The sequence below is a fragment of the Trachemys scripta genome, unplaced genomic scaffold (assembly GCF_013100865.1).
Source record: "Trachemys scripta elegans isolate TJP31775 unplaced genomic scaffold, CAS_Tse_1.0 scaffold_26, whole genome shotgun sequence".
Taxonomy (NCBI): domain Eukaryota; kingdom Metazoa; phylum Chordata; order Testudines; family Emydidae; genus Trachemys; species Trachemys scripta.
The window spans coordinates 2,795,202-2,810,911 of NW_023260511.1; the positions used below are offsets into that span (position 1 = coordinate 2,795,202).

At 53.5% G+C, this 15,710-nt stretch overlaps 1 protein-coding gene across 1 annotated transcript in view; it reads left to right on the forward strand.

The window, feature by feature from the left end:
• Window positions 1-1,679: 1,679 nt before the first annotated feature.
• The window catches only part of LOC117870317, a 37,567-nt gene continuing 23,536 nt past the window's right edge, over window positions 1,680-15,710 (forward strand). The window contains exons 1-4 of the mRNA XM_034757418.1: window positions 1,680-1,757; window positions 2,243-3,106; window positions 3,999-4,194; window positions 6,329-7,214. Of these exons, the coding sequence (XP_034613309.1) occupies window positions 2,390-3,106; window positions 3,999-4,194; window positions 6,329-7,214 (1,799 nt within the window). The 5' untranslated portion in view covers window positions 1,680-1,757; window positions 2,243-2,389. The remainder of the gene's footprint in view (window positions 1,758-2,242; window positions 3,107-3,998; window positions 4,195-6,328; window positions 7,215-15,710) is intronic.

Consider the following 15,710-nt stretch of genomic DNA (forward strand, 5'->3'; position numbering starts at 1 on the left):
GCTGGTTCTGGCCAGTACTAGCAGTCTGGTACAAGGTTCAATCCGGGTTCACGGAGGGGATGTTCCAGGATTCCTTACCATAAGGATGGATGGATGTAAGCAACTACTGAGTCCTCAGGGGGCTGTTTTGACTAGGGAAATTCTCAAGTTCAGGTTGCACTGAGCTATCTCGTGTTTGCTAAGTCTGGCTTCAACTCACCCTTTCTCCTAGTGAAGACAAGGTCTTAGAGTTTCCCCCACGCTACCCTTGGACATTTTCCCTGCTGTCCTCCAACGCTCAGGAAGGATACAGGCCTGTTATCTCTGATGAGGACAGGCTGGGGCCTTGCTCAGAGGGGATGTTTTCTAGACAGTCTCCCTACATACATGGATTTTGGAGCACTCTGGATAATGGGCCCTAGTGCTCCTCTATAATACAGCCTGCACCCAGGGAACTACTTCCAAGAGTAGCCCCCTGGAGAAGAACAAAGGCAGAGGGTGGCAATGTGCCCATCAGCCATTCTCTAAACCAGCTGAGCAGAAGACTTGAGCTCACGCTCCTCAGCATTGCCTTAGTTCATGGGCTGTCATCCAGCTTCCTAAGCCACCCACCGACCATAACAGGAGTTGAGTTTGTCCACAAAGCTAGCGACCAGAGTCAGCGCCCAGGCTCCTGGTGTGCCTGTCTCACAGTGCCTGCATAAATCACTTTCACTGGCACATGAGCCCATTTGTAGAGTCACACATAGTCTCTAGTAACTGCTGAAATATTGCTTCCCTGGCCTGGCACAGAGCATTGGTCACTAGCTGGGGTCAAACCCAATTGGGTAAACTCTAGTTGGTGGGGTGTGGCGCAGGTGCATGGATTCAGCCACAGCTGTGTGCCAAGAACATTATGAGAACAAGCAAAGTGTATGGACCCTCTACTCCAGGTGCTGTATCTCTGGACCCCCCAGAGTGAGTGACCCCATTTTCACCAAAATCCTACCCTGGGCCCTGATGATTTTTCATGGCAATTTGTGCTTGTGTGTGGACTTCAGAACAGTTTTGAAACACATGTATCTGACAAAGTGGGTATTCACCCACGAAAGCTTATGCTCCAATACGTCTGTTAGTCTATAAGGTGCCACAGGACTCCTTGTCGCTTTTGAAACACAGGCTCTTAACATGCAGAGTTGGCTCCCACTTCAATATGATGTGGCAAAGGGCACCCCATGATAAGGACCCAGGTGGGGATGGGCTGGACTCTAATAAGCTCCCTCCCCGGTTAAGGTACAGGCTTTAATACACGTGTTTGTGCAGGGCTGTAACCCCCTGCACATCACCCCCAGCCCATACAGGTCGCTCCCTGAGCCCTTCCAGCCCTGGGACCCCAGCTCCCTGCCCTGCCCCAGCACAGGCTCCTCTCTGAGCCACTGCACAGCACCCCCCAACTTGTAACCCCAGCTCCCTGCCCAGGCCCCCGAGCCCCCCACAGCCCTGTAACTCCAGTACAGAGGCCCCCACACCTCAGCAGGGGAACCCCCACTTGCACCCCGGTAGGAGCTGCTGGGAATTGCCCGCGTCGGGCTGTGCCTATCCCCGTGGAGTGGGGTCGCACCGGGCTCCCGCTGAACCCGCTCCCGGAGACAGGCCCAGCTGGGCAGGGGGCGGGGCAAGACCTGACTGACAGCGATCGTCGCCAATCCCCGCGCGGAGGGATTAACCCTGCGCTGGCCGGAGCGGAAGGTCTTTGTCTGGGGAACCGGCCTCCCCCTGCGTCCAGGCGGGGCGGCGAGGTGAGGGGGGCGACCGGGAGCTGGGGTGATGGGTGGGCGATGGGCCTGTCTGTGCTGTGGGGCAGGAACTTGGGGTTATGGGTGGGGTGGGGGCAGGGCCTGTCTGTGCTGGGGGGTAGGGAGCTGAGGTTATGAGTGGGGGATGGGCAGTGGGGTGGGGACAGGGCCTGTCTGTGCTGGGGGACGGGGGGGGTGGGCAGTTGGGTGGGGGCAGGGTCTGTGTGCTGTGGGCAGGGAGCTGGGTTATGGGGGGTGGGCAGTTGGGTGGGGGCAGGGTCTGTGTGCTGGGGGGCAGGGAGCTGGGTTATGGGGGGTGGGCAGTGGAGTGGGGGCAGGGCCTGTCTGTGCTGGGGGGCAGGGAGCTGGGGTTATGGGTTGGTGGGTGTTTGGGTGAATCATGACTAGGTCTCTCTTTTCCCTTCTGTTTGTTGTGATTCTGACTCTCCCATCACACAGTAACATCCTGATGAATTGTTTTGCTGCAGCCCCCCCAGGAGCCTGGACGTGTCCAGAAGGCCTGAGGGAGGGACGCAAGTTGGAGAACTAGAGCACAGACCCCAGCAGGGATAAGCTGGTCCCTGAAGACAGATCAGCAGCTCCTGGGTCTCCACATCCAGGCTTCGTGAGAGAATATGGAAACGGCAGAGCCAACGGGCCCCAAAGCAGGGAATGAGCTGGAGAGAGACGGGAAGGAGCCAGTCCTGGGATCAACCATCTCAGTAAATCCTCGATGGTCCCGCACCGGATGGCGACAGCTGAGGACTGAGCAGTGTGACAGGATGTCCCAGTATTGGAAAGATCAACTTCAGGAGGAGCTACAGAGCTTACGGACACCTGCTGAGGTTGTGCCGACATCAGTCCCTGCATCAAAAAACCCTCCGCTGCTGGATTTGACCCCAGAGGAGGATATTGAGGCCTATCTGGCTTCCTTCGAGCAAGTGGCTGAAGCCTGCCAGTGGCCCAGAGGAGAGTGGGTGACCCGCCTTGTGCCAGCCCTCAGTGGAAAAGCTCGGCAGGTCATTAGCAGCCTGGATGCCAGAGATGCTGGAGATTATGGGAAGGTGAAGACAGCTGTCCTGCGAGGGTGCGACATTGGCATGGAGACACAGCGCCAGCGCTTCAGGCAGTTCCGCTACCAGGAGGCCGAGGGGCCCCGGGCAGTTTTCTGCCGACTCTGGGAACTTTCCCATCGATGGCTGAAGCCGGAGATCCGCACCAAGGAGCAGATCATGGAGCTGCTGATCCTGGAGCAGTTCCTGACCATCCTGCCAGAAGAAATCCAGAGCTGGGTTTCTGAACATTGCCCAGAGACGTGTGCCCAGGCAGTGTCCCTGGCCGAGGATTTCCAGGTAGGACTGCAACAGGCGGGGATATGAGAGCAGCAGGTATGAGCAGGTGCAGGGGAATGTCCAGGGGGCTCCATTGGGCTCTGCAGGGAATTTGACGGGGCAGGTTTGGGTGCTGGGTGAACACAGGGAGTTCTCAAGGCAGGATGTGAGTGGGGCTTGTTCTGTGTAATCCTGCTCTCAGCACTGGGGTCGGGGCTGTCTGGGATCAGGGCTCAGCTGGGTCCCCAGCCACAGGGATTTTCACAGCTCCCTGCTCTGCACACCCTGCTGTTCTCTCTGGGTATAAATGTCACTGCCTCCCTTATGCAGAGTCATGCAGGACCCTTGGGCAATAATTTCACTAGTACCTGCAGCTGCTGGGAGAGTGCAGTGGCCTCCCCCAACATCTGAATTGATACGGAGCCTCATTAACAGACTGGGGTCCGTGTGAATCCAGCGTGTGCTGTTAGGAGGCAATGCAGCATGGCCTGATCCTAGGGACCCAGCCCTGAGCATCCGCTGTGTTTCACATGCAGCCGACATGTCCGTGGGGTAGGGGTGTCTCCTGAGCTGCCTCACCTCGCAGGACATGAGTGGCGTAGTAGCTGCAGGTACTAGTAAAATTACCAAAGGGTCCTGTGTGACAGGGCATGGCTCCTTTCCTTCAGCTCCTCCCAGAGATGGCGTCCTGGGGAGCCTGCCTCTCCCTGAGGTCCAAGCTCCTCCCAGGCTCATACTTCACAGCCTCAGCCTCCCATTCCTGTTACCTATCCCATTAGGTACAGGACCTGCTGGCCAAAGCAGCTTCTTCCTGAGGAGAGGGTGCCCTTTGCCATGGGCACAATTCAGGTATGATTCCCCCCCCCGACTCCCAGCCCCTGGCTGCCCGGTGACCCATGTGGTTGGTTCCCAGGTCACAGTGCGTGTGAAGGTTGAGGACGTGACCCCAGAGGAGATGGATGCCCCTGAAGCATTATGGGAATCTCAGAGCACCCAGCTGGAGCCACCACAGCCCCATCCCGCATGGGGATCTCCGGAGGAGGCAGCACTGAGGAAGTATGAGCTGCCAGGCGCCCCTGGAAAGGGGCCCCGAGTTGGACAACAAATGGGTAACGAGCTCGTGAAGGGGCCTGGGGCGGGTCTTCCCGGGGGCACTGCAGGGACAACGGGGAAGGGAGTCCCTCAGGCTGAGTGTGTGTGGAAAAAACAGGGGAGTGTCTGGCTCAGGCCGTGGGGGGCTCCCCAGCAGGATTGGAGAACGTGGGAGGCTGTGTGTGGGGTTAGGGTGGCCAGTGGGTGTCTCCTAGATGACAAGTGGCCCAGGCAGTGGGGATGGGACTGTGGGAGCTGGGTGGCCCTGTAGCCAGCATGGTTGTGAACCCTCCTTGTGTGGGTCCTATTCTGTGGTGTTACCCAGCAGGAGCTGACCCTCAAGGCCCATATCATTCAGGGCTTCCCATGCATCCTGGCCAGGTCTGGTGGAAGCCCCTTCCCTCACCACATCCATGGACTGAGCGCTCAGCTGGGAGACTGAGGCAGGATGGACCCTTTCTCTCCTCTGGGTAGTGAGTTAGGCGGGTGGTGGGGGTCAGATTCTCAGCAGAGAGGGTGTGATTTATTTTCTCCCAGTTCTGGCTGGCTGAGTGAGAATGAGGGGTATCTCCGCAGGAAGGGCCTGCAGGAAGCTCCAGGGATGTTATCGTGGAGGCCCAAAAGGAACGTGACCCAACCCTGGCAATAAACTGGAAATCCCCCACAGCTGTAATCTGTCAGTGGGGCACCGCCCGCCCTGCCCCCGGGGTAGCAATGGTGGGAGCTGTAGCATAGGGAGGGCTCAGACGTGTTTCCCACCATGTGACCCAGCTGCGGGGCTCTGTGCAGAAGCTGTCTGAGCAGAATATTTTCCTTGCCCCTATTGCAGTGCCTGCAGCTGCAATGCGTTTTCAGGAAGAGCACAGTGGGTTGCGTCCCCCGTTGCCTAACTCCTCATCCAGGTTGGGTAGCCCTTGTCAGCCTGAGACCTCTTAGCCGGTGTTAAATACCCCCTCACCTGTGACCACTATCCCTGACCTGGGGTGTGGGAGGGGGTGCGATGTGCAGGAAGGGGCTCAGGGCAGGGGGTTGGGGTGCAGAGTGTGGCAGGGAGCTCAGGGCAGGGGGTTGGGGAGCAGGAGGGGTGTGAGATTCAGGAGGGGGCTCAGGGCAGGAGGAGGCTCAGGACAGGAGGTTGGGGTGCAGGAGGAGTGTGGGAGGGGGCTCAGGGCAGGGGGTTGGTGTACGGGAGGGAGTGTGGGGTGTGTGGGGGGGGTGCGGTGTGCAGGAAGGGGCTTAGGGCAGGGGGTTGGGGTGCAGGAGGAGTACGGGGTGCAGGAGGGGGCTCAGGGCAGCGGGTTGGGGTGCAGGAGGGGTGTGGGCTGCAGCAGGGGGCTCAGGACAGGGGGTTGGGGTGCAGCAGGGGGCTCAGGGCAGGGGGTTTGGGTGCAGATGTGGTTCAGGGTGTGGGCTCTGGCCTGGCGCTAGTTACTTGCAGCAGCTCTGGGGTGGCAGTGGCACCCAGCAGGGCTAAGGTCGGCTCCCTGGCTTCCCTGGCCCCGTGCCGCTCCCAGAAGCGGCCAGCACCACGTCCCTGTGACCCCTGGGGGAGGGCAGGGGAGGCAGAGGATTCCGTGTGTTGCCCTCACCTGCGGGTACCTCCCCCGAAGCTCCCATTGGCCGTGGTTCCCCGTTCCCGGCCAATGGGAGCTGCAGGGAGCGGTGCCTGCAGGCGAGGGCAGCGCACGGAGCCCTCTGCCCCCAGCCCTGGGGCCACAGGGACATGGTGCCGGGTGCTTCCGGGAGTGGCCAGGGGCCCACAGTGCCATGGGGGTAGCAGTCCCGTGGGCTGGATCCAAAGCCCTGACGGGCCGGATCTGGCCCACGGGCCATAGTTTGCCCAACCCTGGTCTATGGTCAGGAGAAGAGGGAAGAGAGAGGGGGAGCTTGGAGGGGAATTGAGGGGCTGGAGCAGAGGGAGAGGGAAATGTTGGGAGTTGAGGAAAAGCTATCGTGGGCCCTGGGTAAAGAGGAAGGAGAAAGTGATGTGGGGCTTCCTGCTTGTGCCCTTCCACAGCTCCCTATTTCTGCATGGCTGACTGTTTGGCTCTTCTTTGGGGTCTGTCCAGTGGAAGGATGTGAGGAGCCTCAGCCATTTCCACTTGGAAATACAAGAGATGAAATAATCTCTGGATTCTCTCTTCCATCCAGCAGATGCCAGGATCCTGAGCAGGACTGAGGAGCAGCCTCATGACGAAGGGCCTGAAAACCTTCAGCCCCCCAGCATCTCTCTGCGGGATTCAGGAGAGAGCATTAACCACAGACCTGAGCAGGAAGGAGCCTGCAAGAGGCAGAAGAGGAGCCCAGCGGGGAATGAGCCAGATCCCCTAGGGGAACGTGAGAGTGGATTCAGGAGACTAATCCAACCTCCTGCACCGGGGAGATCTCGGGCCACAGGGGACCTTCACCATCAGAACAGCGTTCACAGGACAGAGAAGCCCCATAAATGTCGAGATTGTGGGGAAAGGTTCTGGGAGAAGCAGGCGCTCACGGCCCACGGGAGAGTTCATGAGAAGGACAGACCATATCCCTGTCCTGAATGTGGGAAGAGTTTCAACAGACTGACCCATCTCAAAACCCACCAGAGAACCCACACGGGAGAGAAACCCTATTTCTGTGCCGAATGTGGGAAGAACTTCGGCCACCTCTCCACGCTCATTACACACCAGAGGCTGCACACAGGGGAGAGACCCTACTCCTGTGACGAGTGCGGGAAAACTTTCACCAACCCCTCGGACCTCAACAAGCACCAGCGCTCCCACACGGGTGAGCGTCCCTACCCCTGCGCCGAGTGCGGGAAGCGCTTCAGCCAACTCTCCAACCTGACGATGCATCAGAGGACTCACACACAGGAGAAGCCCTACCCCTGCGCCGAGTGCGGGAAGAGCTTCAAGTACCTGGCTTACCTCGCCATTCACGAGCGCTCCCACACCGGGGAACGGCCCTTCCCCTGCACCGAGTGCGGGAAGAGCTTCAGTAACAAATCCTCTTTGGCCCGTCACCTGAGAATCCATGCCAGAGCCGCAGCCATGGACAAGTGAGACCCTCCCAACAGAGGGCTCCGCTCCGGTCGTGTGTGTATAATAACGTGAAGCAGGGCCTGAGAGAAGCTAGCCCCATGCCCACGAACAGAACCATCCCCCTCACGGACACCAGGGGGCATGAATTGGGGCTTCACCGTAGTCCTCTGAGGTGTCCCAATTCCGGAACTGCCCCAGCAGTGACTTGCTCCTTCCTGCTTGAACTAGTGAGGAGAGGGCCACTCTAGGGGCTTGTCTTCACCGCAAATTAACTTCTTGTAACTCAAGTGTTCTCCCTCACTCGAGTCCCGTCCACATACAGTACCTTTAAGTGGGGTGCAGTGGTGCTGTGACCCCAAGTTGGCCAGCCCAAGGAGGGGGCATAGGCTAAAACTGGAGCACAACTCATCAGCTGCTAACACAGCCCCTCTGTAGTGTGGCTCCAGGCTTGTCACTTGCATATCATTAGTTCTCCAGGGCCTTCCCACAAGTCCCCTAGCGTGCCCAGAAAGGACAGACAAGTTCTCCCACTACTCACTGGGAAATGCGTGTGCCCAGAAGCCATAGCGCTGTACTCGAGGGAGCGCAGAGCCTGTGTGGGCACAGCAGCGTGGCTGTTCTCAGCCAAGCTTGGCTCACTCGAGAGGAGTTACTGGAGTGCAGATAACTCAAGTTAACTCTGTAGTGAAGGCAGACCCGGCAAGGCTGGCAGGCCCCAGTCCCAGTGGTACCAGGAACAGCACCACCAGGGGAAGGCATTGGGCCAGCTCTACCTCCTACCCCACTGCCAACCAGTTCTGCCTCTATGGCCCCGCACAGCCACCTTCTTCCACACTCTGCCCTATTCAGTGGCACCTAGCCTCACCAGAGCTTCAGAGCCCTCTATCATCTCTTCCCAGCAGCCGCGTGTAACCGGGGCCCAAGTCTGCTGCATTGACTCCCTGCCTCCCGCTCACCCGACTGGCTCTTCCAGCTGACTCTTATCTCAGCCTAAGCATTTACATTCTCTGTGTACTCTTCTGTACTTAGTCATCGCCCCCCCGGTTTTCTGCTCCTGTCCTGTTAACTCTCTTTAGTGCGTTGCGTTGTCCAGACCACACAGTTGCTCCTTGGCTCAGCTGCCCATCAGCACAACTGCTGATTCAGTTTTGTTGGTGTGAGATTTTGATCAGACGACCCCAATCCTGCACTGAGCTCCACAGGGGCAGATTCCTCTGGAATGCTGCCTGGCTACTGGGGTCCCCATGCGTAGCTCAATGCAAGATTGGGGCCTTAGTTTTAAATCTTCTGATCTTCCCTACCTCATTGGTTGCCCTTCTGAATTGCTGGTGTTTTTTATTTATTTCCTGCTGATTTGATTGTAATGTACTGAAGAGCACTCCTTGTCACCAATCACTGCTCTGCACACTTAATTACCTCTCTCTCCCTGTTCCTTTGACTCAGTTAAACCCACTCTTGATTTGGCCCTTGTGTAGCTGCCCATTGCCATTCTCACTGTTGTCGCCCTGGCTCCTTGCCCTGTCGAGTCCCAGCTCACTGTAATGATGTTTTATCAGTCTCCCTGGATGGGTTTAGTTTCTGGCTGAGAACAGGGACACTTGGTAACACACGTGATCCAAGGACAGCCCTTGTATCTCCAGCTGCAGCCCGGTGCTGCTTTGCTTTTCTCACTGCAGCCCAGCCAGCAGTACACCATGGGAATAAGTGGCCCAGCGATTCACAGGGGCAGTTTTACTGTTACAGCGTTTACATTGGTAAGTGAAGAACACTTGCCCATCTCCACATAAGTGCTTCATTTCCTTGTTGGGGAGGCAACATTCGGAGGAACCCAGCCCAAGATGTTGCAGGGGGAAGAACCAGGGTAGCCAGAACCTAAGAATGAAGGCCCAGCATCTTTGCATCCACACTGAGTGCCTGAGAGAGTTACTCTTACTTGGGAGCAGCCGTTCTGCTGTTCCCATGTAGGTGATGTGATATTCTGTAGTTTTGGGCTCCATGAGCCAGCAAAGCAAAACCAGAGTTTAGACTTCAACTTCCACTGGGGATGGTGAGTCCTGTGTTTTGTGACTGGATGTCTGCTTCCCTGCAGCTCCAGAGGAGCTAAGGAGTGCACAGCACACAGGCCTCATGTACAGTTGGAAAATGAGGACCTGTAATTCATCAGTGTAGCCCTGTTGGCAGAAGCAACAGTGGAAGCTGTAGTGTAGACAGGACTTTGGCATTGTTACCACTGTGTCATCAACCCCTAACCAGCAAGTGAGCTGTCGGCCAACTTATCACTTTCCAAACACCGACTGAAGAAGCTCTGATGGAAGAAATGGCTCTGAAGGCATCAGGGAAGATTTGCAGGCTTCTGCTAAGAAATTTCAGGGCTTCAGCCACGACCTGCCCCTTCCTGGATACACACCTTCAACACTGCTCTCTCTGGGTCACTACCTCTCTATGCTTCCTCTCTGGACACTTCCCTGTCAACAGCACTGATCCTGGCTCTTTTAGCTATTTCAAGGGCCTTGCAGATCTCTTCAAAACCTGATTGACTACACCTCAGTCTCCTGGGTTTGAAAAGCTACTAACCCCAATAAATACAACATATATAATAGTGTTCAGTAACCTTGCTATGTCACTGCAGGAGGGAAAGTCTAATCCAATAACAGCCCAGCCATGCTCTCCCTAATCACAGTCTACCCCCTCTGCACACCTGCTCCCTGTCTCTTTCAGAGCCACCCACCAACCTTCATGTTCAGCCCCCAAAAGCTCAAAAAGAGCTGTCTAGGTGGAGAGGCCCTACACAAGTCCCAACTTCTACATCTCTGGGCACCCGGTAGCCCATGTTCTTGGTGCCACAACATACCTCATCACAGAGTTTCACTTAACAGTTATAACACCATCTCCATCACACAATTTCACGTTAACACAGTCCCTTCTCCACAACTCCAGTGAAAATGGAGGGAGGAGAGGACGATCCACGTGCGATGCCTCAAAGATATCCCGACGGTTTGGTATCAAACACGGGAAAGGTGCGTGGTCCAGCTCCTGCACTCCCATCGCTGGAGCTCCCAAAGCCCCGTAAGGAGAGGACACTGGGGCTCTGTCTTCACTGACAAAAAAGGGGTTTTTAACCATGGGATAATTGAGGTGTATTAGCTCTCCTGCTGTACACACACAGTGGAGTTACTGTGAGGTAAATCAGGCAAAGTCAACCATGGGTGGGGGGCATAGTTCTGACCTCACCCGACTGCCTTGTGAACACTATAAGCAGCTTGTCTCCACTTAGGATTTTACAACACGATAATTATCCCCAATTGTTATCTCGCTGTTTAAAAAAAAAAAAAGGCACCACTGTAAAATACGCAGAAAGCACAGGGCAAAGCCTTGATAGGAAGAGGCTTGCAGATAGATCTCACCCTCCCCTCGAAAGGCACGTAAAGTTCACACTGCATAGAAAAATGAGTGACTCTTAAGAAGCCATCCTGGTACAGCTCTAGGCAGGTGCTCAGATACTCCCTGGAGAGACTCTATGTGAACCTAAGACTGGCCACACTGGATCAGACCAATGGTCCATCTAGCCCAGTCCTGCCTTTTCATAGTAGCCAATGCCAGGTGCTTCTGAGGGAATAAGCGGAACAAGCAATCATTGAGTGATCCATCCCCTGTTGTCCACTCCCAGCTTCTGGCAGTCAGAGGCTAGGGACACCCAGATCATGGGGTTGCATCCCTGTCCATCTTGGCTAATAGCCGTTGATGGACCTATCCTCCATGAGACCAACTATAAACTGAAGTGACTGTCAGATGCTGGGTTCTGCCATATCTGAGGAGCAAGGAAGAGGGTGTGAAGCCATCTCACTGGGACAATAGCCTTGCAAACAGATCAGAGGTTGAAACAGCAAGCTCGGCAGAGCAGCACAAGGGTGCTCACCTGGTCCCCCAGGTCCTGGCAGGGGTGGGAATGTAACACCAAAAGCTAGCAAGGGGCTCTGGGAAGATTGTAAAACTGTCTGGGGAAAACCTTGGAACACCAAGGGCAAGAGGCACCAGGTGCATTATTGTCACTATGGGCTTTGGCAGTTGTAGTGCCCAAACTTTAGATGGGGCTAGGTAGACCCTGGTCTTATACATCAGAAGGGACCTGACTCAGACTGATAAAGGCTTAAAGCTTTGCTGGTCCTGGGTGCAGATTACATGGGATGGGAGGGAAACCCTGTAACTGCCACCATCAGGAAAAGGGAGAAAAATTATGTGCAGGGTCCTGTGTTAGAACCAGAGGTGGTCTGTTGGGCAAATGGGAGGTTCCAGGGGACAGCAGGGACCCTAGGCCTCAGCCCCAGAATCCCCCATCCAAACAGCAGTGGCAGCAGCTGGAGAAAAGGTGGAGAAGACAGGGCTGTGTGGATATGACCGGTGTATTCTGGAGACAACACCCTCTGCCTGGAAGATTCACGGGAAAAGACTGGCTGTACCCCAGAACAATTCGTTAGACAGGGCATCTGTTTGCAACAGACTATTAATACCATGACCTCTCTGCTGGTGAGATTATCAGGCCTCAAGTGCCCCAACTTCTTTCTCTACTGGACAGAAGAGAGGTCATCGCCTGTAGGGCCAATCCCAAACATTCAACAATCATGAGAGTGGCTTAACGATCATGAGATTTAAAAAAAAATCCAAATTTTCCTTCTGGGTTATGAGTCTCCCACCCCTGAGTAAGTCTGAATGTACAAGGATCAACATTTAACCAGAAGTGCACAAGCAATAATGCTCTAGTTCAAACAGGAATTAGTTCAGGGAAGTCCTATGGCCTGTGTTATGCGAGAGGTCAGACGAGAGGATCACAGGGACTTCTGGCCTTATAATCAAAGTCTCTATGAACTTCTGGGTCAGCATCTCCAAGGGGGACTCCCCAGGCCCCCTCCTAACCTCTGGCTTCAGTCCCATTGAAAACACTGGGAGATGGTGGCCATTTTGACTTATGGGCAGCCCCACTTCTGCATGCAAAGGCTGTAGGAAAAGTGTGGCCAGATTGACTGAAGGCAGTTTGTCTTCATCCCTGTTGAAAGTAGAGGGAGGTAGTGGCCATTCTGTGTAGTGTAAATCTCGCACAGCAGATGCCACAAATCACAAGAGTGTGAGGAAACACCAAATAACACCAGACTCGGGGTAAAATGGGCAAGGTAACTCTGAAACAGTCTCACCCTCCTGGCTGATCATGAAGAAAAGGATGAGGGATGAAAGGGGCTCCTACCAGGCCTTGGTCAGGGTGGGTGGGAAGCTCTGAGTGACAGAATCATAGAATTGGAAGGGACCTTGAGAGGTCATCAAGTCCAGTCCCCTGCACTCAAGGCAGGACTAAGTATTATCTTGACCATCCCTGACAGATGTTTGTCCAACCTGCTCTTAAAAATCCCCAATGATGGAGATTCCACAACCTCCCTAGGCAATTTATTCCAATGCTTAACCACCCTGACAGGAAGTTTTTCCTAATGTCCAACCTAAACTGCCCTTGCTGCAATTTAAGCCCATTGCTTCTTGTCCTATCCTCAGCTGTTAAGAAGAATAATTTTTCTCCCTCCTCCTTGTAAGAACCTTTTATGTACTTGAAAACATGTCCCCTCTCAGTCTTCTTTTCTCCAGACTAAACAAACCCAGTTTTTTCAATCTTCCCTCATAGGTCATGTTTTCTAGACCTTTAATCATTTTTGGTGCTCTTCTCTGGACTTTCTCCAATTTGTCCACATCTTTCCTGAAATGTGGCACCCAGAACTGGACACAATACTCCAGTTGAGGCCTAATCAGCGCGGAGTAGAGCGGAAGAATTACTTCTCGTGTTTTGCTTACAATACTCCTGCTAATACATCCGAGAATGATGTTTGCTTTTTTTGCAACAGCGTTACACTGTTGACTCATATTTAGCTTGTGATCCACTATGACCCCCAGATCCCTTTCCGCAGTACTCCTTCCTAGACAGTTATTTCCCATTTTGTATGTGTGCAACTGAATGTTCCTTCCTAAGTGGAGTACTTTGCATTTCATCCTATTTACTTCAGACCATTTCTCCAGTTTGTCCAGATCATTTTGAATTTTAATCCTATCCTCCAAAGCACTTACAACCCCTCCCAGCTCGGTATCATCCACAAATTTTATAAGTGTGCTCTCTATGCCATTATCTAAATCATTGAAGATATTGAACAGAACCAGAACCAGAACCAATCCCTGCGGGACCCCACTCATTATGCCCTTCCAGCATGACTGTGAACCACTGATAACTACTCTCTGGGAACAATTTTCTAACCAGTTATGCACCTACTTTATAGTAGCTCCATCTAGGTTGTATTTCCCTAGTTTGTTTATGAGACGGTCATGTGAGACAGTATCAAAAGCCTTACTAAAGTCAAGATATACCACATCTACCGTTTCCCCTCTATCCACAGGGCTTGTTACCCTGATGTGGGCTATGAGGATATGACACATGCTGGGTGAACAGCAGACACAGGAGGCGGCCTTACTGCAGGTGGCCAAGCCATCATTCACCTCCTATGCTCAGCCCGTCTTCCTTGTGGGGCATTGGCCTTCTATGAGACATCTGATTCAACCTGGGAGCTCCCCAGAGAGATACACCCCCACCTCTTCTCAATCTCAGTGTGAGCACCCTCCATAAGCACAGTCACTTGCACGACCACACACACCCTGTGACCTGGGCATAAGCCAGATATGTCACCGTGGAGCCAGAGCCTGAGAATTACAGAGGAGAGGCATATCTACAAGGCACCACTGGCAAAGCAGTCCACCCACCTGCAGGCAGAGGAGCAGTCCATCTCCTATCACAGTGGGGTACTTTGACAAATCAGTGCAAGGAGGAAGAAGGGGATGAAGACTGGGGCTCAGAGGAGAAGGCTCCATTTCTGCCCTAGTAGAGTCTAGGAGCCTCAGAAGTTCTTCCTCACTGAGGCCCAAGCCAGAGAGTTACAGGCTCACTCCAAAGCCAACTAACGCCCTTGTGATGGCTGGTGCAGGAGCTACAGAGGCCAGCCCACAGGATTTATGCACTGTCCCTATGTAGAAATCTATAAACTGTGATCAAGTCACCCCTTAACCTTCTCTTTGTTAAGCTAAATAAATTGAGCTTCTGAAGTCTGTGACTCTAAGGCAGGTTTTCTAACCCTTCAATCATTCTCATGGCTCTTCTCTGAACCCTCTCTAGTTTATCAGCATCCTTCTTGAATTGAGGTCTGGACACAGTATTCCAGCAGTGGTTATACCAGTGCCAAATACAAAGGTAACACAAACTCTACACCTACTTGATAGCCAAGGATTAAGCCCTTTTGGCCACAGCATTCCCCTGGAAGCTCATGTTCAGCTGCTTATCCATCATGACCCCCAAATCTTTTTCAGAGTCACTGCTTCCCAGGATAGAGTCCCCCACCCTGTAAGTGTGGCCCGCATTCTTTGCTCCTAGATGTACAGCTGGCTATATTAAAACACATATTGTTTGCGTGCATCCAGCTCATAAAGCAATCCACTTGTAGGGATAAAGAAGGGATTCCCCCACTCCCCAATGTATTATGGGAGGGTTTTGCTATCCCCTTCATCTGAAGCATCCTAAAGCATGGCTGGAGATGGGACACTAGGTGAGCTGGGTTGAGGTATTCTGTCTCTCAGGTGCTTGACTGGCTGGTTCTTGCCCACATGCTCAGAGTCTAACTGATCACCATATGTAGGATCAGGAAGGAATTTTTCTCCAGGTCAGATTGGCAGTGACCTTGGGCTTTTGTATTTTCCTTTGCCTTGGCCTTTGCCTTCCTCTGAGTGAGTCACATGCCAGGATTATTTGGATGTATCGCACGTAATCATTTCTCTGCCATTGTGGGAGCCTCAGGCACTGGTGTACCTTGATCCTTCCTATTATCTGCCTGTGCAACGTAATAGTTGAGTCTCCTCAGGACTGTAACACTTTGGCCTAATTTTAGGTATTGAGTTTAGAGTGTGGGTGCTGGGTGGTGCTGGTGGCCTGTAGTATAGAGGAAGTCAGACTGGATGATCTGGTGGTCAATTCTGGCCTTAAGGCCTATGGCTGCATGACCTCCTGTATAGCACAGGCCAGAGAACATTCCCCAAAATAATTCCTGGAGCAGATATTGTAGTAAAACAGCCAATCATGATTTAAAAATTGTCGGGGATGCAGAATTCACCACAACTCTTGGTAAATTGTTCTAAAGGTTAATTCCCCTCGCTGTTAAAAATTTATATCTTATTTCTAGTGTGAATTTGTCTAGCTTCAACTTCCAGCCATTGGATTGTGTTCTACCTTTCTCTGCTAGCTTGAAGAGCCCTTTGTTAAATCTGTGCTCCCCATGTAGGTACTTATAGCCCGTGATCAAGTCCCCCCTTAACCTTCTCTTGATTCAGCTAAATAGATTAAGCCCCTTGAGTCTATCACTCTAAGGCAGGTTTTCTAATCCTTTAACCATTCCTATGGATCTTTTCTGAATTGTCTACAATTTATGTACATCCTTCTTGAATTG